At 31.1% G+C, this 26,784-nt stretch overlaps 1 protein-coding gene across 1 annotated transcript in view; it reads left to right on the forward strand.

Moving 5' to 3' along the window:
• LOC129216347 (G2/mitotic-specific cyclin-B3-like) overlaps positions 1 to 26,784 on the forward strand; it is a 55,634-nt gene that overhangs the window by 23,613 nt on the left and 5,237 nt on the right. Inside the window, exons 4-6 of the mRNA XM_054850560.1 lie at positions 1,209 to 1,362; positions 12,021 to 12,251; positions 13,719 to 13,806. Of these exons, the coding sequence (XP_054706535.1) occupies positions 1,209 to 1,362; positions 12,021 to 12,251; positions 13,719 to 13,806 (473 nt within the window). The remainder of the gene's footprint in view (positions 1 to 1,208; positions 1,363 to 12,020; positions 12,252 to 13,718; positions 13,807 to 26,784) is intronic.

Consider the following 26,784-nt stretch of genomic DNA (forward strand, 5'->3'; position numbering starts at 1 on the left):
TTCCTGAATTGTATACTGTGTAACTCCTATTGAGCAACTTGTATTATATATTTTCCAACTTATTAACAAAATTAAAATCGTATCTAAGGTAACCTAAGTGTCTTAGGGCTAATGACAGTAATATAAATTGATTTTTTTTTTGAGTAAATTGATGTTTAATAAAACTTTTGTCTTTTGCATGCTATTTTACAAGAAATCTTTTAGAATTAGGAGACGTAATTATTGTATTTTGAATTAAAAATGCTCAATAAAATCATATTTTTCCCTCAAATAACTTTGTTTCAAATGTCCCTTTTTCTCCCTTGAAATTTTGACCCAATCTTCTTTTTTTTCATTTCATAAGATTGGCAAGTATAATTGGTAAAGCCGCAATTGTATAAGACAACTAGGTTGTTACAAAGTTTTATATTAGCAGTCAAGTAAAGACCTAGAAACCTTGTTCATTTGATTTTTATTGCATCCAAATTGCAATTACTTTAATTGTACTTATTTTTACTAAGCAAGCTTTTAAAGTGTTTTTTTTTTTTTTTCGTATTCAGATATAACTGCTTTTATCAACATCTTCATATAAATAATTGCCGATGATAAAGTAACCCACGTGTTTCAACAATGAAACTCGAGCCACGGCATGATAATTTGATTATATGTTTTGGTATTGTTTAACATGCAAGGAAATGCTTTATTGTGACAAGGCTGAACTCGATCCGGTGACTTAACTGTTTACTGGTAAGGCTGTCATTTTATGAGAATCCTCATATGAATGATAGCGAATGATAAAGTAACCCGCATGTTTAAACATTGAAACTCGCGCCGTAGCATGATAATTCCATAATGTTTTGGTAATGTTTAAACTGCAGGGAAATGCTTTATCATGACATGGCTGAACTCAATCTGGTGACGTAACTGTTTTACTGGTAAGACTCATTTTAGGAGAATAAAAAAACTCTTAAAAATGGTTAACATTGATCGCTATCTACTGGAGTTAGTTTAATCCACTGGGGTTTAATCCACTGTTAATAAATTATGGTTAAACTGCCAAATTTAACTTAAACTACCAAAATATCACCAAACAGGCAATCGCTGTGTTCAAATGTACATAAAAACAAATTTTCACACGTTTAACCATGTCGGGCAACTTTCTAGTAATTTAATAACCAATACAACCTGTAGTATGTATAAGAGATTGATTTTATTTTTTCTCCTCTTAGTGAATCGGATAGTGGTTTTGAAAGTAGAGTTGATACAACAATCGAAGAACCTCTTCCTGATGGTGTTGAAGATTATGATAAGTGGGCTCAACATGATCCTTACAATGAATCACGTTATGCTGCTGACATTTTCAAATATTATAGAGAAAGAGAAGTAATACTAATGTTATTCATTTAGTATTTTCTTTTGTATAACTTAAAGTAATTGTATTAAAAAAATTAACACTGGTTAATAAATTAAGTTAAATGTGAATAGTATTAAGATTTTATGTAAGAATATATTGTTTTTTAAAATGAAATGCATTTAAGTAATAGAAAAGTAGGAATTAAATGAATTAGAACTAATATAAAATCATAGTTGTCAAGTTCTTTTTTTCTTGGAATTCTAGTCCATTACTTGTGTTATCAATTTTGTTTTTCAGAAAAATTGTCCTCAAATTACGTAAATTGGAAGCATTAATTTATTTTAAAGCTCTGTTGCAAATTGCGAGCAGTTGTTGAGAGGTCCATCCTGTTGCATCTTAAAAATATTTAAATTATTTTGAAATGGGAAGTTCCTTAAATGTCGTAGTCTCCTGTATGTAATCGGCAGTAGCACAATATCCGCAAAGTCTTTTTTCCAAGTAGAAAAATGATACTCTGCAGCAATTCTTAAGGTAAATGATGTTACCCAGTGATTGAGAGATTTAATTTGTGCCTTGCCATGCTGGCTTGCTATATGGCGTGCATAATTTTTTTTCACCCTGTTTGAACTATTCCCACTAACTCAACAGGAATTGATTTAGCCAAGTGCTATCCAGTCGTGAAAGCTTTCAGGGTTATTTATTTTATAGAACATAAACAACATTTCTCTCCAAACTTCATTTTAAGCTTTTCCAACGAGATTTTTTTTTTTATTGGAGTATCCACTGCAGTGTATAATATGCACTAGGGCTGGGCGATGCATTGCCAAAAACCAGTGTTCATACCACATCGCTAAACCAGTTAAGAATTTTTCTCTTAACTGATGCATTAATACTGCTCTGATGTGCAGACACTGGTCCAGGGTTGCTGCCATTTTAATCTCTAATTTTTTTGCACTGCCACTACTTTTGACTTATCAGTGTGTCAATCTAATCAAGCTTAACACTGAAGGTGTGAAGAGTTAGACGTTCATTTCTCCCAAAACATGTAAGAAATTCACATGTTTTTAGTTATTGACTAACGATACATTGATGAACTAAGAATACAAAGTTTATCATGTAGTCACTTGCCAGAAAAAAGTAGTAATTTAAAGAGCAAATTAGCAACAAAAAAATGCAAACATATATGTTGGTGTTACAAGCAGCTTAGTTTCTAGCACATATGTCACACTCGCAGAGTCACCCCCCCCCCTCCAAAAAAAAAACGAAATGTTTTATGTAAATATGAAATTTTAGTTTTCGGAAACACCACATTCCTATTTTTGTGCTGTAAACAAAGTTTGGAAGCCAATGTAAACTGAATCCATCTTTGATTTAACTATACCCGATTTAACTATTTCGTCAATTTAATGATTCATTTGACTGCATTAAATGTATGCTCTTCGATTTAACGATATCCTTATTTACCAATAACTTTTCCCATTCCCTTTATGATCATTAAAAACTCTGAAATCCTCTTTGAAAGTTACCTGGTGCAGACCCCCCGAACTGCTTACAAGGGTCCCTTTGACTTCCTTTTACAAAAAATTAAGTATTGTATTCGCAATTTTTTTTTTCTCAATATGGCCTTAATATCCATTTTTAGGGATTTTTAGATTTAGATTTTTCCGGCTTTCTCTATTGGTTTTTAAAACCTTTCCTCCTTGTTTTGCCTCTTTCAGATCTTATTAACGATCCTATTTTTCTTTAAAATCTAAAAAATTCAGATTTTTCTTAGTTTTTTGTTTTTGTTTTCGGATTATTTCTATTTTTCCCTCTCGAATCTTCATCTTCTGCGACATCTGCCAAAAACTTATGTTTGAGAAACATGCCTACGACGTCAAACACGTGCTGCACCAAAAATTGCGCACACTTTTGAGATTTCAATCTTTTTGCATCCTGCAAATCTTTCAATCATTTTTAACGTTGGAAGGTCTTTGACCAAATGCTACCTTATATCTGCTTATTTTGTTCATTATTTTGATAATATTTTTATTTCTTCAATTTATTTTAGAAAAAATGCAAAAGTCAATCAAAAAATGCAATTTGACTCCCTCAATCTCTGATTTTAATGAAACTTGGTATGGTTACTTTTTTTAAAGTGTTTAAGAAAACATACAAAATATTTATGATAAATTTCAAATGGTTTAGGCTTTGCAGCCTGTTGAAAGTTTGGAACTTCATCAGGGTGGTGACAGATCAGGGAGATCAGAGAAAAGTCAGGGAACTTTATTAATCAGGGAAATATCAGGGAATTTCGAAAAAATAAAACAAAAAATCGGAAAATTAATTTTATGAAGAAAAAATATTTTTTTTTTTGCTTTACAAACTTAAGTACTCTAATTCCCTATGCATTTTCCGCTAATTATCTGTTCAAAAAAGAAAAAAAATAAAATTAACGAGTTGCGATTATACACTGCCGCATATTTGTGCATCTTTTTCCACAACATCAAAGTATTGAATCTTACTTATTAACCACAGGATGAACTTCCTAAGATTGCTTCTGTGTCTGTTAAGTTCATTTTACCTAGCTTGAAATTTCCTTTCACGCTTTCAATGCTACGTAAAACAAACAACCATACATGCAAAGAGGAAGCCCTCATTAATGCCTAGCTTCTTTGCCTTTATTCCATTGTCTTGAATTAGCGAACTGTAATCACGATTTCAAAAAGGAATCTTTGGTTTTTGAATTAATACTGATAAAAGCTTAAAAGTTATTACTTCTTCACGTTTTTAATTTAATTGCTAAAATTGAACTTTCAATAAAAAAAACTTTGTTTTTTACCGTGATACTATTTTTTGTCGCCGCAGATTATAAAGGTTTTTTCTTCAGACTTAAATGATTCTTTTATTTTATAACCAAATTGTATTCTTTTATATATTTTGAAATTAACAAATTGCTTTTTTTTTCTGTTTTTTTTCCTTGCATTTCAAAGTTGTTTGTTACAAAAGCAATCTAAGATTTATTTTCATTACATACTGAAATCATTTTGAAATAGAGTTAACTTGTGTACTTAAGTAAATATCTTTATTTTTTTATTGTTAAAATGCTGTATTCATTCATTAAAACCTATGTTCATGATTAGAGAAAAAGCTCCCTATGAATGGTTGTCAAATGGTTTCATCTGTTTTGCATAAATATGTTTTGTAAGAATAACTTAGTTTTGTAAGAATTAGTTTTGTAAGAATAACTACATTACTTCTATTCTTTCACTATTACTTGTTATTCTTGCAACCATTATTATACTCGGTAAATTACCGCTCATTAACCAGGGCTTATTTCACATTATACTGTGAAAATTTAGTTCAAAATAACTTGAATTACTTTTTAGTTCTATGATAAATACACATATGTTTTTAAGAGTGATTTTAATATTTTTTAAAAATTCTTATGCTAAGTGGTTTCTGGAAGTAAAGTATTTTTTTTTTTTTAATTTTCTATAATCTTTCCAAAAAAATTAATATACTGTTTTATAGAGATTTTTTTTTGAAAAAAATTGACTTGATTTGTTTTTTAAACCATTTTATTAGAAAAGTAGCGTTTTTTTAAAATATATCTTTAGTTCAACAACTTTACACAACTTAAAACGTTTAAAATACTGCATTTTATAGAAACATACAATGGATTTCAAGTAGAGCAAAGAAAGGAAGCCATTATCATTGGAACGTAAATCAGGGAAATTTGGTTAACTTAATCAGGGAAAAGTCAGGGAACTTTTTTTCACAGTTCCTGTCGCCACCCTGTTAATGATTAAATGAGGCCAAATGCAGGTTGTTCTTTCGACCCTGGAGTAGTATAATTAAGTGTTTTAAACCAATAAGTTTCAATGCAAGGAAAAGGGATAATCATATATATTTTATTTATTTTCAATTCTTGCTCTGAAAAGTATGTTCTACCACATAAGGATAACTTTGATATTTCACTCTGTTGTAAATTTTTAGTTTACAAACAAACCTAATTTTTAAATTTACGTTCGCTATTGTAACACTATAAAGTAAAATGTTTTCAATTGAAAAAAGATTTTATACTCTTAAAAAGTATGAAAAATTGACATTATTGAGTAATGCAACCAAGATTTAACTCTCGCTCCCTCAACCTTTTTTTATTCAAGGACTCATGGGTTAGAAATTGCTGCCTCTCTTTCAAAATTTATATAGAAATAAACACTTGCAGGAAATGATGCAATGCAGCAAATTTGTACAAAGTAGGATGCTAGTAACAAATGAAAACCAATAATAGCAAAACCAATGATAAATATCTTGACGAAGAAAAGTTTTTTCCTTCAATTTGTCTCTCACTCCAGTAATATGTGCTGAAAAATGTATAACAGAATGCTTTAATATATAAAACTAGTTTTCTAACTGCAGCTATCCCCCTTCTCCTGATCTTTTTTATGTTTGAAATTTGAAAAATGAATATAATTCTTTAAGAATAATATGTGCCATGTATTAATTACTACCCAATTATTTCAAACATAATATGATAAAAAATTTGTATTACCTTTGAAACTGGTATATTAGCTATTTTTTGTTGAATTTTAGAATGTCATGGACTTCAGTGGCTTTTTTGATCTCATCCCTTTTCTGTTTGATTTTAACACTAGAAAGACGGCGTTTTGCGTATACCTAGAAAGACGAGCAGCGGTCACTTTGACCGCCATATATAAAAGATTGGAAATTTCCTCCTTTCGGGATTTTTAACCGTAGAAAAGATTTGTTTCATCATATCAGAGTTTAATTTAACAATTTAATGGTAATACAGGGTGGCGACAGATCAGGGAAATCAGGGAAAAGTCAGGGAACTTTATTAATCAGGGAAAAATCAGGGAAATATCAGGGAATTTTGAAAAAATAACAAAAAATCAGGGAAAATTGATTTTATGAAGAAAAAAAATTTTTTTTTATTAAGTACTCCAATTCCCTACGCATTTTCCGCCAATCATCTGTTCAAAAAAAAAGTAAAATTACTGAGGTGCGATTATACACTGCCACATATTTGTGCATCTTTTTTCCTCAACGTCAAAGTATTGAATCTTGCTTATTAATCACAGGATGAACTTCCTAAGATTGCTTCTGTGTCTGTTAGGTTGTTTATTTTACCTTAGCTAAAAATTTCCTTTTACGCTTTCAATGCTACATAAAATAAACAACCATACAGGCAAAGAGGAAGTCTTCATTAATGTCTTAGCTCCGTTGCCTTTATTCCATTGTCTCAAAGTAATTAAGTTCTGTAATCAATTTCAAGAAGAAATCTTTGGTTTTTAATTAATACTATAAAAACTTAAAAGTTATTACTTCTTTGGGTTTTTAATTTAATTGCTAAAATTGAACTTTCAATTAAAAAAACTTTTTTTTGCCGTTATACTATTTGTTGTCACCGCAGATTATAAAGGCTTTCTTTTCTTCAGACTTAAGTATTTTTTTAAATTTTATAACCAAGTTGTATTCTTTTGTATATTTTGATATTAACTAATTGCTTTTTTTCCCTTGCATTCAAAGTTGTTTGTTACAAAAGCAATCTAAGATTTTTTTTCCGTTACATACTGAAATCATTTGAAATAGAGTTAACTTGTGAACTTAAGTAAATATCTTAATTTTTTTATTGTTAAAATGCTGTATTCATTCATTAAAACCTATGTTCTTGATTAGAGAAAAGCTCCCTACGAATGGATGTCAAATGGTTTCATCTGTTTTGCATAAATATGTCAATTAGTTATATAAGAACAACTACATTACTTCCATTATTTCACTATTACTTGTTATTCTTGCAACAATTATTATACTGTTTGAAAACTTAGTTCAAAATAATTTCAATTACTTTTTAGTTCTATCATAAATACACATATGTTTTTAAGAGTAATTTTAATAGTTTCTTAAAATTATTATGCTAAGTGGTTTTTGGAAGTGAAGTATTTTTTTTTTTTTTTTAATTTTCAATAATCTTTCCATGTATAAAAATTTAATATATTGTGTTGTAGGTTTTTCTTTCCTTCCAAAAAAAATTGTCTTTTTTTTAAACCATTTTATTAAAAAAGTAGCATCTTTTTAAAATATATCTTTAGTTCAACAACTTTACACAACTTAAAATGTTTAAAATACTGCATTTAATACAAACATACAATGAATTTCAAGTAGAGCAAAGAAAGAATACCATTATCATTGGTAACGTAAATCAGGGAAATTTGGTGAACTTAATCAGGGAAATCAGGGAAAAGTCAGGGAACTTTTTTTCACAGTTCCTGTCGCCACCCTGTAATATAGTCTGCAAATAAGTCTCAAGATAGCTTTTTTTTTTTAAATTTTATGTTCGATCAAGTGAAATACACATGCTTTACACAATTAGCATTGAGAAAAAGCAAGTTTGTACAAAAAAGAGGAAATTTTCTTAGCATGTAATAACTAACAAGTACTATAATCAACCATGCATGTGTTTGGTTTAAAAAATATCTTAATATCGCAAGATACAGTGCATTACTATCTTTTACAGTATTTCGAAATACTTATGTTATTGCGTCACCTGTAAATTAGCCATTAACAGTTTTTTTTTTGGCAATTAGAACAAATGCTTGTAGCTTTATTTCCGCATAATTTGATTTCACACTATTTTAATTTTTTTCCTGGAGTAGATACTTATTTATATGCAGCAAAATTGATCAGTGGAGGTGACTTGGAGGAAATTGGAGAAATAGGAGTTCTGTTTTTTTAAATGCTCCCCTTTTTTTCAGCGTTGGACCCTTTTCCCTTTTTCTTTCACTACTTTTTATATTTTGAGCATCAGTTTTCATTAGCGAGATTTCTTCTGATTCTGACTCAGAAAAACAATCCTTTTCTGCAAATCTAAGTTCCGAAAAATATTCGCAATAATCTCATGAAAGCAAACTATTCTCATTGCTAGGAATATAGTTCTCTTCAGATAAGTCACTGTCCATTCGAACCATAATCTGTTTTAGATATAAATCTGCAACAGTTTCAGGAGTTAATGTTCCTATAAGTTTTGCTTGCCAACGGTTCTTCTCAACATCATGAAGATAATTATGCGACTGAGCACTTCATTATCACCGAAGAAAATAAACGTCGATGCTTCAAGCAAAACTCATGTTTTGGTGCACAAAACAATTCCAGCAAACATTTTTGGAATTCACCTGTTTATATTTACTTCTTTTTAGACCCAAAGTAATTTCACGTGTCCAGTCACATGCTTTTCAAATTTACCTTTCTCAACTTTGCCCCCTGTGCAGATAGCAGAAAACTGAAACCATGCAACCAGCAGGTGTTTCGCATTTTCCTAACAGTTCAAAGAATTAAACCTGACCAGCAGGTACTACTCAAGCTCAAAAGAACATTACTCACCCTGACAAGTAACAATAGTCCATAGTACACACAACTGATAAGAGAAAAAAGAAGAAAAACGGATGCATAAAGCAAGGTTCATTTAGCAATCAAAATGACCGTAGTCAGTCTTTCTAGGTATAAACATTTATAACGACTATAATAATATTCCTAAAGGAAAAAAAATTACTGTTGTAAGATCTTAATAAATAGTTAGGAAAAGTCAATGAAGGAAAAAGAGTTATGTAATTAAACGCAGCAAATATGAGCATTTGAAAATCGTTTGCGGTCAAAATGACCGCTTCCGTCTTTCTAGTGTTAGAATTCTTTTTTTTTTTTATTTCCTCCTTTTTGCTCTCTGACCATTCTCATCCCTGCATTTTGCTCCAATCCGAATTAATATTAAGTTTTTTTTTTCAACCCAGCCACACGTGGATAAGTGTCTAAGAATGTGTAGACACCCGAAATATCCATTTTGACATTCTCAGAGTTCATTACAACGAGTTTTCTCGTAATGTACGAATGTATGTGTGTATGTTGCATTCATTTGTATTTTTATTAAAATCATTAAATTGAAAAGTTTTTAACGAAATTCACGCTCTTTAAGACAGGGTGGCGACAAATCAGGGAAAAGCCAGGGAACTTTATTAATCAGGGAAATATCAGGGAGTTTTGAAAAAATAATAAAAAATAAAGGAAAATTGATTTTATGAAAAAAAATTGTTTTTTTTTTTTTTTTTTTTTTTTTTTGCTTTACAAAATTAAGTACTCTAATTCACTATGCATTTTCCGCCAATTATCTGTTTAAAAAAAAGTCAAATTAATAAGGTGCGATTATATACTGCTGCATATTTGTGCATCTTTTTTTTTTTTTTCAACGTCAAAGTATTGAATCTTACTTATTAACCACAGGATGAACTTCCTAAGATTGCTTCTGTGTCTGTTAGGGTGTTTATTTTACCTAGCTTGAAATTTCCTTTTACGCTTTCAATGCTACGTAAAATAAACAACTATACAGGCAAAGAGGAAGCCTTTATTCCATTGTCTCGAAGTAATTAAGTACTGTAATCAGGATTTCATGAAGAAATCTTTGGTTTTTGAATTAATGCTATAAAAGCTTAAAAGTTATTACTTAATAGGGTTTTTAATTTAATTGCTAAAATTGAACTTTCAATACAAAAAACTTTGTTTTTTGCCGTTATACTATTTGTTGTCACCGCAGATTATAAAGGTTTTCTTTTCTTCAGACTTAAGTAATTCTTTAATTTTATAACCAAGTTGTATTCATCTTTTATGTATTTTGAAATTAACTAATTTTTTTTTTTATCCTTGCATTTCAAAGTTGTTTGTTACCAAAGCAATCTAAGATTGCTAAAATCATTTGAAATAGAGTTAACTTGTATACTTAAGTAAATATCTTTATTTTTTATTGTTAAAATGCTGTATTCATTCATTAAAACCTATGTTCTTGATTAGAGAAAAGCTCCCTATGAATGGATGTCAAATGGTTTCATCTGTTTTGCATAAATATGTCAATTAGTTATATAAGAATAACTACATTACTTCTATTCTTTCACTATTAATTGTTATTCTTGCAACAATTATTATACTGTTTGAAAACTTAGTTCAAAACAATTTCAATTACTTTTTAGTTCTATCATAAAGACACATATATGTTTTTAAAAGTAATTTTAAAATTTTAATAGTTTCTTAAAATTCTTATACTAAGTGGTTTCTGGAAGTAAAGTATTTTTTTTAAATAATTTTCTATAATCTTTCCATGTGTAAAAATTTAATATATTGTTTTGTAGATTTTTTTCCCCCTCAAAAAAATTCTTTTTTTTTTTTTTTAAATCATTTTATTAAAGTAGCATCTTTTTAAAATATATCTTTAGTTCAACAACTTTACGCAACTTAAAAAGTTTAAAATACTGCAATTTATACAAACATACAATAGATTTCAAGTAGAGCAAAGAAAGAAAACCATTATCATTGGTAACGTAAATCAGGGAAATTTGAATTTAATCAGGGAAAACTCAGGGAACTTTTTTTCAGTTCCTCTCGCCACCCTGTAAGAGTAGAATGTCAGGAAGTTAAGTAAGGAATCGCTGGCTGAAATTAATTTTTGTTTCAGCTTCTTTAAGTGTTTTAATACATACCTAACATCTGTAGTTGGCAGGGTTTGTGATTTTTTTCTTTTAATTTTCAAAATTAGTAGATATAAATTTGACAAACATAACATATTTTATACAATAGATAAAAGAGCAACTTAATAGCTAAACAGTGGTGCCACTGTTTCCTAGAATTTTAATTTTCATACTTTTTTGAAGAAATTCTTAAAACGGCGTAGAATCACACAAAAGTTTTGAAATGGTCTACAAAATTTTCATCTATATAAAGAAATTTGTAATTTTTTTTCAAAAGAAGCACTAATATTTAAATTGAATTTTCTGTATTTCAATCTCGTATGAGTAACCTTATCTTTCTATGCCAAACTCATACTTAGCCGAAAATAGGTTTTTGTTTGGTTAGGATATTGTTAGTGCATGTTTTGTTTTTGAGAAAATACTAATTTTCAACTTCAATCAATATCACTTATTTTTTATTTATTTTCAAAATGACACATATTTCAATCTTAACTCCCCCCCCCCCCCCCCCCGTTTGAATATGGTCCCTAGACGGCTCAAGTCTAAGAAGCAGTAAATGAATATTTCACTATAAATTTTGAATTTTTGAGCATTCAATGTATTGTATGAAACTAAAAATAAATAATATCTGAGTTGTACATATTTTTTCTAAAATGCGTTTTAAGAAAATCATCTTTAAACAAGAATGTAGTCCTTAAAAAGTAAAATGAGCTCCTGCAAAACTCTTTAAAAATTCCTTACTTTTAATTTTCAAAGTTGAGTATGAACCCTGTTGTGACAAGCCGCCCCTGCTTCAAAGGTTGGCAAGTATGGTTTTACTCGAAACTTGAAAATGTTCACTTGCATCCCTTTGTTCCTCACTGCCTCATTTGTTGTTTTGATGCAATCTGATAAAAAGCTAGAATTTAATTTGGATAGTATCATTCAAATCTTAAAGCCGTTTTATTCATATGCATGAAAAACTTCTCATAAATTTAAAACTGATAATTAAAGATTATAACTTAATTTTAATGCTCTAAACATCCTTTTGCAGTTCTTATCTTGTTAACTATTTAAAAGACCTTAAATTTTTCTGATTTCTTTCTTGAACTCAGTCCATTAAAATTTATGTTTATTTTAAATAGTTTCGTTTAAAATAATATTAAGTAATGCTGAATTTTTGTTTTATGTTGCAGAAAAAGTTTACTGTTGAAAAATACTTGCAGAAACAATCTGAAATAACCAAAGGAATGAGAGCTATTTTAGTTGATTGGATGGTTGAAGTGCAAGAAAGTTTCGAATTAAACCACGAAACACTTTATCTTGCTGTGAAATTAGTTGATCGTTATCTGATGCGTCACTTTGTTCCCAAAGCTCTACTACAGCTATTGGGAGCTACGACACTATTCGTCGCTGCCAAGTTTGATGTAAGTTTTTGAGTGCAAACTTCTTTAAAATGTTTAAAACATTGTTCATTTGTAATTCCAAACTAGTTATTTTTATGAAAGAATAATTGAACTTTAGATGGAGTATTTTAAATTTTTTATCTGAGCATAATTATTTTAATTCAATCACCATGAAAATGGTAAATGTACCACCATTTCTACCACCAAAGAAACTTTTTATAACTTTTAATGATAAATGTTTTTTTTTTTAAATTGAATGTTGGAAATTATTCTGCCAACTTTTTTATATGTTGAAATGCATACCTGCCCAGGGTTCATACGCTCCGGGAAAACCTGGAATTGTCAGGAAAAATGTTAATAGTTAAAAATGTCAGGGAACTTTCCAATCCCCTACCCCCCCCCCCCCCCCTCCAGTTTTTTCCTAAAGAATTTTGTGCCGTGATATCTAATCCTCGTTTTTATCGATGTTTCCTGAAAAAAATGTAAATTTTTGAGGTAAAATAATGCTAGCAATAAAAAAGTAGAAACCCCAAAAAACTTCCACAGTAGGGTGGAGCTTATTTTTCAACTATGAAAATATTAACCTCTTACCCTCTCATTTTGTTCCTTTGCATGAAAAAAAAATTCAGGGCAAATATTAGCACATTTAAAGATAATTTAGAGGTAGCTCAACAACTGTGAAATTTTTAACATTGAGGGATTTTTTTTTTTTTTCGAAAAGCAAAAATTGCTTACTTTTCCATTATTTTATAAATAAACCTTGGACTTATTTTAACTTCACATATAACTTACTAAATAGCACCACTAGGCAGACCACAAATACCTAAAAGCCATGCTAGCTCTGATTTAGCCATTTTGTTTTAGTATGTGACATCTTTAGCTGCACAAAACACATTTGGTTATTTTAGCACTTTGTTTGTTTTCAATATTTTATTTTTGCTTCAGTTTTGAAAGCAAAATGCCTGCAAAAGCCACAAAATCTCAAAGTGACTTGTATTTTCTTGGTGGGTCAGTTCCAGAATTAAAAGGTGGAAAATTGCCACCCTTCGTATGGCTCTAGGACATTTTTTGCATCATCATCTTGAATTGAAGAAAACCGTAAGACAAGCTTTAACTCGGACCATCACATAAATTGCCAAGTTTTGGCAAAAAGCTAGAATTCCTATGCGAGACAACCAAAATTGTCAAATGAAGCTTGAAAAGTTGTATAAAGAGTGGCAGCTTTTGAAGAAAAATAAAGCTCGATGTTCATCAACACAGCAAGCTAAGGAATCAACTTTTCTCTCTAAACTAGAAGATCTTTTTGATGTTGTTCATGCTGATGTTTTAACCAGTAAAGCAGTCTTACAAGAAGACAAAGACTTTTCAATAGCACAAAGGAAGAAAGGTAGGTGTGGATCAATGATAGGAGTTGATAAAAAGCTTGATATAAAAGAGAAAAAAGCTCTTGAACGAGAAACAAAAACAAATGCCCGAATACAGCAACAGAAAATTAAAGAATTAAAAGATTCTATAGTGGAACTTGAATCATCTACTGATACTGAAACTGATAGCAACTTAAGCTCAACGGCAGAAGGTAAGAAAATGGATATCACAGAACGAGCATCAAAAAGACAGAAAAGGAAGCAAGGGAGAAAAACTATAGCTACTCCTCAACTTGCTGCAGCTTCGGAAAGAACAAAAGTGTCTGACCGAAAGGCTTTCTATGTTATAGCAGAAACTGGAAAAGGCTATTAGGATTCAATATCGATGAATTTTCTTTAAATAAAGACTCAATTCCCCATCAAAGAAGGAAGGAAAGAGCTCAAAAATATGCAGACATAAAGGCTAAGTTTCAACCTAACGTCCCTCTAGTTATTCATTGGGACAGCAAATTAATTCATGATTTAGTTCCAAAAGATAAAGTGGATCGTCTGCCTGTACTAGTAACTGGGAAAGGAATTCACCAGCTACTTGCAGTTCCCAAGCTAGCATCTGGGACAGGTGAGGCACAGGCTACAGCATTTTTTAAAGCTATTGAAAGCTGGGGAATATCAAACAACATACGTGCTATGTGTTTTGACACAACCAGTTCAAACACTGTCAGTAACTCGGATGCATGTGTTCTTTTAGAACAAAAGCTTGAAAAGGAACTTTTGCCCCTAGCGTGCAGGCATCATGTGTTGGAACTGATTATAGGTTTAGTGTTTCAAGTGTGCATGGGAGCCACATCTTCTCCTGAAATTCCATTATTCAAACATTTCAAGGAATTTTGGAACTTCATTGGCACCAACCAGTACGAAACTGGAATTTCAGTTGACGTAGTTGATGAACTGATAAAGGATATAAAAGAAGATACAATTGCTTATGCAAAAAAATACATGGGAGAATCATATAACCAACTAAGAGGTGATTATAAAGAATTAGTTGAACTTGTGCTTATTTTCTTTGGAACTGCCCCTGTTAGAGGTGTTAAATTTGTCGCCTGGAGCCATGCATCACGCCCGTTGGATGTCGAAATATATTTATAGTCTCAAAATCTGGATGTTTAGATCGCAATTCAAGTTTACATCTAAAGAAGAGCAGAGATTAACAGCTGTATGCATTTCCATTGCACCTGTATACATGAAAGCATAGATATCAGCACCAGAAGCTGCAAGTGCTCCATATAATGGCCTGTTACTAATATGAATATTCGGCTATTCATACAAATATCTCGAAAGCAGCTGCAAATAAGTTTATCCAACCATTTATTGTACTTAACAGAGGAACTAGTTTCATTGGCTTTTTTTGATAAGTCATGTCAGTGCATCTACCAAAATAAAAATGGTCAGTGCTATGAAAAAACCAGCTAAAGAAAATTCTAAACAGAGGAAGATTGATCTTCAAACATTTGAGAACAAAAATTTGGATGATTTTGTAACAGCAAAGTCTATGTCACTGTTCCAGGCATTAAACCTGCCCGTAGATTATCTTTCATTTGATCCAGCATCGTGGGAAACAAGAGATGACTACAAAAAAGGCAAAAAAATTATTCAAGCTTTAAATGTAGTGAATGATCATGCTGAATGTGGAGTGGCTCTCATTCAGGAGTTCAGTGGACTGATAACATATGATGAAATGCAGTTGCAGTTTCTGCTGCAAGTCATCGAGGAACACCGCAGAATATACCGTGACAGCAGGAAAGTGACTTTATCTGGGACTGTTTCAAAACAATAACTTGTTTCCAGAACAATGCCAGGTGCATTTTATAACCCAGAAACCACCTTCTTTCATGTCTCAATTGATTTACAAGTGCTATATAAATAAATGTGTAATCATCACTTTTTGTCGAAATTTTCTCTATGTAACAAACTTCAAGTTCTTTGAGCTACCTCTAAATATCAAAATTTTTCATTCAAACTTCATATTTAGTGGTTTTTCATCAAAAGGAACAAATTAAGAGGGTAAGACCTACAAAAATTAAAACTTTATTTTTTCAGTGCAAATAAGCTCCACCCTATTCCACAGTCGCCATTTTTGGCCTTTATTAGTTCCAAAGAATTTTTTTTTTCTCGTGAACAGGAATTATGCACTAACTCAACCGGGGAGAAGAAAATTTATTGCTTTGGAATCATAAGTCTGAGGATGGAAGAATTGATCAGGAAAATCGCCGCATATTTGTGCATCTTTTTTCCTCAAGGTCAAAGTATTCAATCTTAGGATGAGCTTCCTAAGATTGCTTCTGTGGCTGTAAAGTTTATTTTACCTTGCTTGAATTTTCCTTCCAAGCTTTCCAAGCTACGTAAAATAAACAACCTTACATTGTCAATTAAGCCGTCATTAATGACTTTGTTCCCTTGCCTTTGCTCATTGTCTGGAAGTAATTAGTATACTGTTTTCACGATTACAAGAAAAAATCTTTGTTTTCAGCATTAATTTTAAAAAAATCTTAAAAGGTATCACTTGGCACTTTTAATCTAATTGCTAAAATGGAATTTTGACTGAAAAAATCATTTTTTTTTTGCCATGGTATTATTCTCTGTCACTTCAGATTACACGAAGGGTTTTTTTCCAGACTTTAAGACTTTTATTTTAAAACCATATACATTTTGAAATTAATAATTGTTTTTGAATTTCAAGTTTTTTTTCGACAGCTAATGAAATAATTTGAAATTGAATTATGTACTTAAGTAAATATTTTTATCATTTTTTAATAGTTAAAATGCTGTACTCATTCATTAAAACCTAAGTTTTTGATTAGAGAATAGCTCAGCATGACTGGTTGTTGAAAGATTTCAATTTGTTTTACATAAATATGTCTATTCTGCCTTTTGCAAGTAAAGGGCAGTAACTACACATTTTTTTTTTTTTTTGCATTTTTGTCATCTATTGTACGTTATCTTTATTGCACACTCTCTTATTTGGTTTCCGCTGAAAAAAAAAGGCGCGAAAAAAACGTCTAATTCCAACATTTTCCTACTGTTAGTATCGAATCTACCACTTATTTCTTCAAATATTTCGAAAACTAATTTCTGCAGATTACTGCCGTTTACCTGCACACGGCAGTATTTATGTAAGTAAAACTACATTACTTCTATACTTTAACTATCACTTGTTATTCTTGCAGCAACAATCATACTGCTTGAAAATTCAGTTCAAGATTATTCCCATTTAAATGTTTTAGTTTTATCATGATTAGATATTTCTTTAAGAGTGATTTTAATAATTTCTTAGAATTCTTATGTTAACTGGTTCCTCGAAGTAAAGTATTTGTTTTAGATTTCCTACAATATTTCTTTATCGATAATTTAATACACTATTTTTACCAAAAAAAGGAGCATCTTTTCAAAATATATTTTTAATTAACAGCTTAAGCCCTTCTAAACACTGTATTTTATTTAATATGCAATGCTTTTCAGGTACGGCAAAGAAAGGAAACCATTATCATTGATAATGTAAATTAGGAAAATTTAGTGAACTAAATCAGGGAAAAGTCAGGGAACTTTTTTTTCCAGTTCCTGTCGCCACCCTGTCAAAATATTATTTTTTAATTTTTGGCATAGCCGCCATATTTGGTCATTCCCAAGATGAAAGTACACTTTTTAAGTGCTTAGGTTTCCGAAAACGGCATTGGATGTTTATTGCAATGCAAACTGTTGAAAACAATGGAAAATGTGCTTTTTTGTGTGTGAATAATTCGTGATTCTTTTCTGGAAACATGCAAAATTTTACCTGTAGAACATTGTTTTTATTCTTATTAATTTTGACGCTTATCTGCTAAAACTATTTTGTCTTAATTGTATTTTTTCAAGATTATTAATTATTTATAACTACTTTTATGCTATAAATTTAAAAATCTACTTATCTTAAATTTTTCACGTAGTTGCCATATTTGGTCATTTGCAATATGGAAGAGACTTAAATTTCCAAAGACAGAATTGCATGTTTATCTCAATGTAAACTAATGAAACAAAAATAAAATGTGCAATAAATTATGAATAGTTAAAAATTAATAGTTTTCTAGAAAAGAAAAGTTTTAATGTAAGCATTCTTTAATATGCGAAAGAAAAAAAAATTATTTATTGGCATCGACCTATGATTGGCGGATGTTGATTGTTATTATGCATAATATATGGTATGCCAATCAATGCAACAAGTTAGTTATATTTATACTGAAAAATAGCTTTGTATTTTGCTCACTATGTTTTGTGAGCAAAATACAATATTATCTATACTAATATTGTATTTTGCATATTAGTATTGTGTTATCTATACTAATATTATAAAGAGAGGGCGGATTTTTGTGTGTCCGGAACCACTGCACCTATTTGAAAAATTCCTTCACTATATAAAAGGTGCCTTCTTACTGAGTGACATAGGCTATAATTCGAAAAAAATCTGATAAATAGTTCTTTTTTTATTCCAATTTAGGCCCAAATTTCATATGAATTCTTGAATGTGGGAGTGAAAAAATACTTGCACATATTAATCTATACTAGTGTTCGCCCAGTGGTTGAAATTCGACCATATTCATAAATGAATATTTGAGAAAATTTGTATAAATTTAACTATTTCCAACATTTTTATTTCTACTCTTACTCATGTTTACTGCATATCTAGAAACATACAATTTTTATACGTACACACAATAACAAAAGGTAATAATTTATTCCAATTTTGCTTCTTGTCTGTTAATCTCAAAATAAATGGACGGAAGGGGATATTTCGGTAATGAGGTCGTTTCCGAAATTTTAAAAGTGCTTTTTCTGAAAGAGCAAGCTTAAAAACATTAGTTTTAATCATTTTTAAAATTTTTAAAAATTTAATATTTTTTAACAATTATTTTCATTGGTACCCAGATTGAAATTCAGTTTTTACATTTCTGCACATGGCATCAAAAGCAATGAAATGCCATCCACTGATGCCATTAGTGCACAGCGCAAATTATCATAACCTGGAAACGCAGTTGACAGCAAAGCATAAACATTTGGCACGGCTATGGAGTAGCGTGCCAAAGTACATCACTTGTAACGTTTTATTTCCAAAATCGAACGTTTAAAATATTAATAAAAAATAACTGTCGGGAAAACAAAAGTTTTTTCTGGCTCCATGTTATTTCTTTTGCTTATTCAGGGCTCCCAAATGGTCCGCTTTTCTCGCCAAAGTCCGTTTTTTAGGATAAAGTCCTCTTTAGACCGCTTTTTAACATTTTGGTCCGTTTAGTCTGCTTTTATATTGTTTTTACTCAAAAATCAGATTTAAAAAATTTTCATTACATTAAAAGATATTGTGTGCTGACGTTTGTTACGCCCGAACACGCGGGCCGCGGCGTCGTCTTTCTATTGAACCTGACTTTCTGGTATTATTTCGCTTCAGATTGACGTCATTACTCCTCCTTCAACCGCTGTAACATGGAAATCTAGCAAATGGAGAGGTTTGGAGGAGGAGTTATGACGTCAAATCAAAGCATTTTGCTACCGAAATTTCTCACAAGTTCGTACGCCCTTGAAAAAAAATCAAGCATGTTTCATCAGTGCAATTTTCTAAACTTGTGTTCGATATGTAGTATCGCGAAAAATTACTTCCTGCGTTTGCGAGTTCAATCTTTTTGCATCTTGTTAATATTTTGATGTTTTTGACAGTCAGAAGTTATTTTAACATTCATTAACGTAGATTAGCTTATTTTATGTTTAATTCCGATAGATATTAAACTACTTTTTTTTTTCGGAACCATGGTAACATCAAACTTTTTTGGACTTCGCCGAAAATTGCTTGCTGGGTTTTGAGATTTCAATCTCTTTGCATCTTGTAAATATTTTGATTTTTTGGCAATCGGAAGTTATTTTGACATTATACCTCCTTAGATTAGCTTATTTTTTGGTTAATTTTAATAGACAATTAACTTTTTTATTTTTGGAACCATAGTAACATTGAACTTTCTCGCACTTCGCGGAAAGTGCTTGTCGTGTTTGAGATTTCAATCTTTTTGCATCTTGTAAATAATTTGATATTTTTGTCAATCGGAAGTTATTTTGACACACTCCATAACAGATTGGCTTATTTTTTCTTAATTTTAATTGATAATAAACTACTTTTTTTTTCAAAACCATGGCAACATTGAACTTACTTGCACTTCGCGGAAAATTGCTTGTCGTGTTTGAGATTTCAATCTTTTTGCATCTTGTTAATATTTTGATATTTTTGGCAATAGGAAGTTATTTTGACACACTCCACCATAGATTAGCTTTATTTTTGTTTAATTTTAAAAGATAATAAACTACTTTTTTTTTTTCGAAACCATGGCAACGTTGAACTTACTCACACTTCGCGGAACATTGCTTGTCGTGTTTGAGATTTCAATCTTTTTGCATCTTGTTAATGTTTTGATATTTTTGGCATTAGGAAGTTATTTTGACATACGCTACCGAAGATTAGCTTATTTTTTGTTTAATTTTAATAGATAATAAACTTTCTTATTTTTGGAACCATAGCAGCATTGGACTTTCCCGAACTTCGCGAAGAATTGCTTCATGTGTTTAAGATTTCAATTTTTTTGCATCTTGTACATATTTTGATATTTTGCGCAATCAAATGTTATTTTCACCATATGCTAACCTAGACTAGCATATTTTATGTTCAATTTTAGTCATGTTTAGTTTTAGAGAATATTTTTTTTTGGAAATTATGCCAACAGTGAACATACTTCGCAAAAATTTGATTCTCGTGTTCAATATTTCAATGCTTTTGTATCTTGTAATTATTTTAATATTTTTGAAAATTAGAAGCTGTTTTGACATGTGCTACCTCAAATTATATTATTTTATTTTAAAAACTAAAACTTTGTATCCTTATTTTTTTTAAATACTTATAATGAGTATTTTCAATTTGAAAATATAGCTCTATGAATCTGAAATTACGCATTTATTTATTACATTAAGTTATCCAGTAAAAGCAGACTCAAGTTTAAATTCCGTGTATTTATTGCTTGAGCAGCATTTGTATATTTTTGGGTGTGGTGACTTTAATAAAAAATTTTCTTTCTCACTAATTTTTATATATACATGAAGACATTACAATATTTTTTGGTGCCCGAATGACTAATACATACATATGAAGAAATGATTTGGATACTTAGCATACTAATAAATGATTTGCAATCCTCTAATATTTTTGAACTTAGTCAGTAGCGTAGCCAGAAATTACCTCCTGCTTTGGTGTTTGGTCATAAACTCTCATATGTATATAAACTTACCATATTTAGGCTGGAAATATGTGTAAAAACCAAGGGAGGGGACCTCCTGGCCTCTAAACTATATCTTGTTTTGCAGTATCTTATATCAAAATGAATTCTCTTTAAACTGATTATGTGAAAAATTTTGTAAACTATGTGCTATGGTGTTTACTGTAATTACTGTATCTAAAAAGTCTTTATTAGGTATGCACTAATTCATCGGTCACTTAGGTGATTATTTTTAATTAGCCAGTTTTTACCTGTTAATTAGTAGAAAATTTATTTTTACAATTAAAGTTACTCTGTAAGATGGTTAGTTACATGCTTGCTTGTCACCCCCTCCCCCCATCCAAATGTTTGTGTAAATAATATAATTCAATGCACAGAAAATTCAGTTGTGCAGAAGGTGATAAGGTTTAATCACTAAAATCATTATTGTGGTTAATTAACGAATTATCTTCACGTATTTAGTGCCAGGCAGCTAATTTGCCTTTTGGTGCTTCCCTGGGTTTAACTATGAATGATCCTCCCTAGGTCCTCTTTTTAATCCTAACTAGTCCTCTTTGGTCCCCTTTTTGATTCAAAGTGGTCCTCTTTTACCCTTTTCTATGGCTAAAATGTGTTGGGAGCCCTGATTATGCAAATTATGTTTCACTTCAAGCAGGGGTCTGGCCAGAGGATATTTGGGTCCGTTAACGGACCCTTCACAAAAATCCGATCAACCAAAACGGACCTTTCAAAAAATCCCGATCAAACAAAACGGACCCTTCACAAAATTCTGATAAACAAGATCGGATCTTTCAAAAAATTGTTTATTGAAAGAGCAAATCTGAAAGCAAAATAACGCATATTTCTGTGTATAAACCGATAATTTTTGGAACCTTTTTTGAAGTCAAATTAGAGGGATCAGCTTATACAAAATCTGCTAATTTTGAAAGAAAAAAATCTGCACTCTTGCGATGCTCCTGCAAGTGATAAATAATTGCTACTGCCAAATAAATATAATCGTTGTTTGTTTGTTTTATCACAGCTAATTAGCAGCGGTGTTGTTGTAAACTTTTCTGAAAAGGCACTGGTAAGCACTTTTCTCCCCTCATACTTTAATAAACAATAATAATATATATCTGCGAAATGAACTTAGAACTGCAAAGGGATAGTAAGGGTGAGGAAAAAATATGATTGCTTCAGATAGGGTTACCATCTTCAAAATTATCACCACTTAGCGTCTGGCATTGAACCTTTATGATGACTTGATTAGAAAATATTCTCATCATTTTGCCAGCTTGTCAATATTTGCGTTTTTACGATGCCGGGGGTGCTATGTTTAATTGTTATTTTGGGAGAAAATTATATGGGTTTTGATTTTTCGATGCTAACAAGGATGATTAACTTTAAATAAACTCTTTTAATTACCTTTTTTTTTCTTTAGATGTCTACATTTTGAAAAATGCAATCTTTTAACATCCGATATGAGAATCATATTTTGTTCTTTTTTCAAGCTAACTTCGCTTTATTAGGATTCAAATAAATGAAAAGTCTCTTAATTTCTGTTAGAACTCTCATTTCAAGTTTTTAAAGCAAAATTCCATTTTCTGTTATGAGTCAAAAATTAAAATGCTGAACAGATGGTTTATTTTATTTTATTTTTTGGGTCAACTGTGTCCACAGATATTAATGATATGTTTATCATAGGACTCTAAAATGCAATTTTAAAATAATTTTATCAAAAATATTTCTTTTACAAGCCTTTTTTATACTTTCGAACTTCACTTTGAATACTTCACTTTGAGAATTGCGATCTCTTTGCATCCGCTATGGAATCCGATTTTTCGAATTTTTGATGATTATAACGCTTTGGTAAGAGGTAAACAATTGAAATATCTTTTTATTTTTGTTAAAATAAATAGTTTTAAACGAACTTCTGTGCTTTTTAAGAGTGTCTTGGGTCAAAAAGTTGAATGCTGAACCTTTTTCTGAATTTTATTTTATTTATTTATATTTTAGTTACAATTATTTTAAGTACTGTACAGAAATATATCTAGTATAATTTAACATAATGTAGAATGGTAGATAAATATTGATACTTGAAAGAGCGATACCCCCCCCCCCCCCTCCCGCCAAATATCAGAAAAAAAAATCCAGAATGATTTTCTCGACGTAGAAAAGGAAAACACTCAACTTTAAGTTTAATTGATGCAGTTTGTGCCATCTCCAAATTCTAAAATTTCGTTTTAACAAAAAAAAAAATTTTTTTTTTTGCGAAATTTTTTGATTTTTCACAAAATTAATTCATTTTTCACAAAATTATTTGATTTTTCACAAAAAACGGACCCTGTGAAAAATCCTGGACAGACCCCTGCTTCAAGGTCATCCGCCTTCTGTTCATGGTCAAGCTTTACTAACTGCGACCTGTAAATACTGAAGTTTTTTTTTCAACCACATTTTTGTATATACAGTGAAGCACCGTTTATGCGTTTTTGAAGGGACGCTTCATAGAAGAATATTTGCTTTTTATCCAGTAAAATTTTTGCATTCAACAAAGATTCAAAAAGATTTTAGTTTCCGACTTCAAATCACAATTTTTTTTCTCATTAGTCCACAATGCAAAGAATATTGAGCTGAAATGAGAAGCTATTTTTTAGTATTAATGATTTTTTCTATGATTGTCATGCTGTATAATGTATAATAACTTTGTATTATTCGCAAATTATCTGTGAACTTTGTTTTGTTTTCCTTTTTTTCTCTCACTGAAATGTTCCCCATGATGAAATAAAAAAATACAACACAAACTCTAAGATTCCTCCCCCCCCCCCCTTTATGTTTCTATCCTTCCCAATTATTAAAAAATACTCGGTAGATTGTCTAAAGAACATACCTGTAGGGTATGCTGTTTCTACTGCTGGGAACACTGAGGGGATACCAGACCTATATTACCGAGGCCCGGAGCTTTATGTTGCTCGTACGGTCATGAAACTATTTTTTAACAATGTTAATAATTTCATCGAAAAAAATATAAGCTATTTCAGGAAAGATTTGTTGAGTTTCTGAAATTTCTCAGAAAAAACGAGGTTTGATATTAGACTTACTCAAGAATTGATGAATTCCCTTAAAAGCCAGAATTCCATTAGAAGATTGCAGAGGTCAAGTGTTTGACAATGGGTGCTGTGAAAAGAGTCGAAAGCCGAAAAAATGAAAACTCGGAGATTTCCACCTTTTGGGGCCCATTCATTAAATTAAATTGGACAAAATGCTGCAAAGCATTTACTCCTATGGCATTATCAGAAATGCGCTGGGGTTAATATGTCTCACTTGTCTCAAACAAATATGACACATTGTACAATTTTTGCTGTATAACGATACTGTGTTTGGAAACATATTTTTGTGCAAGCTTCAAATTAGTTTTTTAATTTAGATTAAGATTTAAAAAATCAGCAACGAAGCAATGCAACATCACATTAATATAATTTTAAACGATTTATTTTGAAGTTAGTAAGTGTATGAGTGAAAGGAAATGAAGTGACTGTATAACAGTGGCGCCGACTCCATGGGGCTTGAGGGGGCCCGAGCCCCCTCAAAAATATTTTTGAGGGGGCAGAGCCCCCCCAATAAATCAAGAAAATTATAAGTTACATTATGCTTTCTAAACTCATAATTTTATCTTTTATTTTCCTTGTTTGAAGATAGTTTACCTTGTAAAATATATTCAGTAATGAGTTAAAACAAATAATTATTACGGTTGTGTAAGCAGGTTAACTGAAAATGAGTGGTGCGGATGATGATAGTGTTACAGTGCTGCGAATACTGTAAAAATTTGTCCCAGTGCGCGAACTTACGGGTCAAGTCTGTTGCCGGTGGGCAGCGCTGCGGCGCACTCACCTAAGTGTTGCTGATCTGGAAAAAAATATATATGAGAGTTTGATTTGCATATAAAATGGGAGGCGTGATAGTTTTGAATACTTTTGGGAATCGTGTTTAAAAGAAAACCTTCACAAAATGATGATCCTTCCCTTCCTCGGAATCGACGTGTACCAAAGAAGTATGAAAACAATGAAGGCAGCTTACCGCACACTTTCAAAATCCCAAAGGAAAACATTTGACTCGCGCTACTTATGCGAAATAGCTATAACACGATTTTTTCTCCAGTATTCAGACCTAACGCGAATTCCTCACCGCAACACGAAAATTCTCGGAAGGGAATCGTGGTGTGTTCGTATCAGCTTTGTTATTGGCTACTAAAAAAAATTTTTTCATGAATGGATCTTTATCCTTTTAGCATCGCTGAGAGTAGAAGTTCCCTTTTCATTTTAAATGCGAAAGTTAATGAAATATAATGACACCTAAAAGCGCTGTTTCATCTAAAGTTTGTGAAGATAAAAAGAGAAAGTTTCATGACAATTAAAGAAAAGCTAGAGCTTCTTAAAAAGCTGATGGTCAACTAAAAAATGCGTTGAAGGTAGCACGAGAATTAGGTATGAGTGATTCTTCCGTATATACAATTACAAGTCAAGAAAAGGAAATCCGTAAAAATTCACCGACTAGTGTCTTGCAAAAATTTATGAAAATGGAAACTGCTCATGTATTGTGTACGAATATCATTAATCGATCGACTGTACAGTACAACTAAAGATGCATTTGCTTTTCTTACTATATACTGTGTCTACCGTATACCGGTTTATTTTTTCTTTCTTTCCCATTAATCATTGATTTTGTACATAGTAGCAGTATTTTATGTTGAATAAAACGTTTTTTTTTTAAATACAAGTAAACATTCAGTTCTTTATGTAAGAGACAGTAATGTACAGTTAGTTAAGAGATGGTTTTTAACAGTTTGAGGGGGTGTTTACAAGTGTCTAAAATAATTGGGTACGTTTATAAAAAAATTTACACATACCCTTTTCCACAATGCGAAAATTCGATCTACGCGAGAGGTCTTGGAATGCATCCCTCGCGTAAGACGGGAGTTGACTGTACTACAAGGCAATATACATTGAGGTTTGTAAAATGGTGCAATTTTGCATTATTGGGCGATTTACATCAACTGGACGCACACAGGTCATTGCAGTTGAACAAGAGTGCTTGCTTTTATTAAACAAGAGGTGAAAGAGAAGAGAACATTTTGAAAAATCAACTGAGTTTTTCAAAAATGACCTAGACATTGAGAGACTGCGTTTACACTTGAATATGTTAGCCGATATCACTAATGTAAAAACAACTGGTCTTAAAAAGCATGCGTAAATTAAATTTCCTTTTTACAAAAATACTGTGTGTTTGTATTTATTTCTTCCGTTTTTCGAAGCCAAAAAATATGTGTCGGGCTTGTCGAGTTTTCGAGGTTCTAATGTTGATTATATGATTTTAAAAAAACTTTAAAACTCACTATTTTTCATCTCAAATTTAGAAAATTTCCTGCGGCATGCCCCCTTTCCCCCGATATTTTTTAAGTCGGCGTCTCTGGCAGTGCCCTTCAATGCAAGTCAAGCGCCTTACCTTTTCCATGCCTAGCTACGGCACTGCATGACTCCCCATAAAATAGAACAAAAAAATGTCTCTTACTAAGACAAGTGACATGATCCAGTTGAACCAGAAAAATTTGTATACCAATTTTTGGATTGTTTTACTTTGAAAACGCCATGCCACATACTGTTTGTTTTTAAATTATACACACCAGAAAATATGTAAATTGGCATTTTCAAGGCACAACAATCGACTATTTGGGGGGGGGGGGGAACCTCCATGGGATTACATAACCCCCTAAACCTACGGTGATGACTGGGCCAGCCCCCCCAATGATTTTTGCAAGTCGGCGCCCCTGCTGTATAAAAAATATGCGATGATGGAGATGGGTCCGGAATTAAAATTGAT

The sequence above is a fragment of the Uloborus diversus genome, chromosome 2 (genome assembly GCF_026930045.1).
Source record: "Uloborus diversus isolate 005 chromosome 2, Udiv.v.3.1, whole genome shotgun sequence".
In the NCBI taxonomy this organism is placed as follows: domain Eukaryota; kingdom Metazoa; phylum Arthropoda; class Arachnida; order Araneae; family Uloboridae; genus Uloborus; species Uloborus diversus.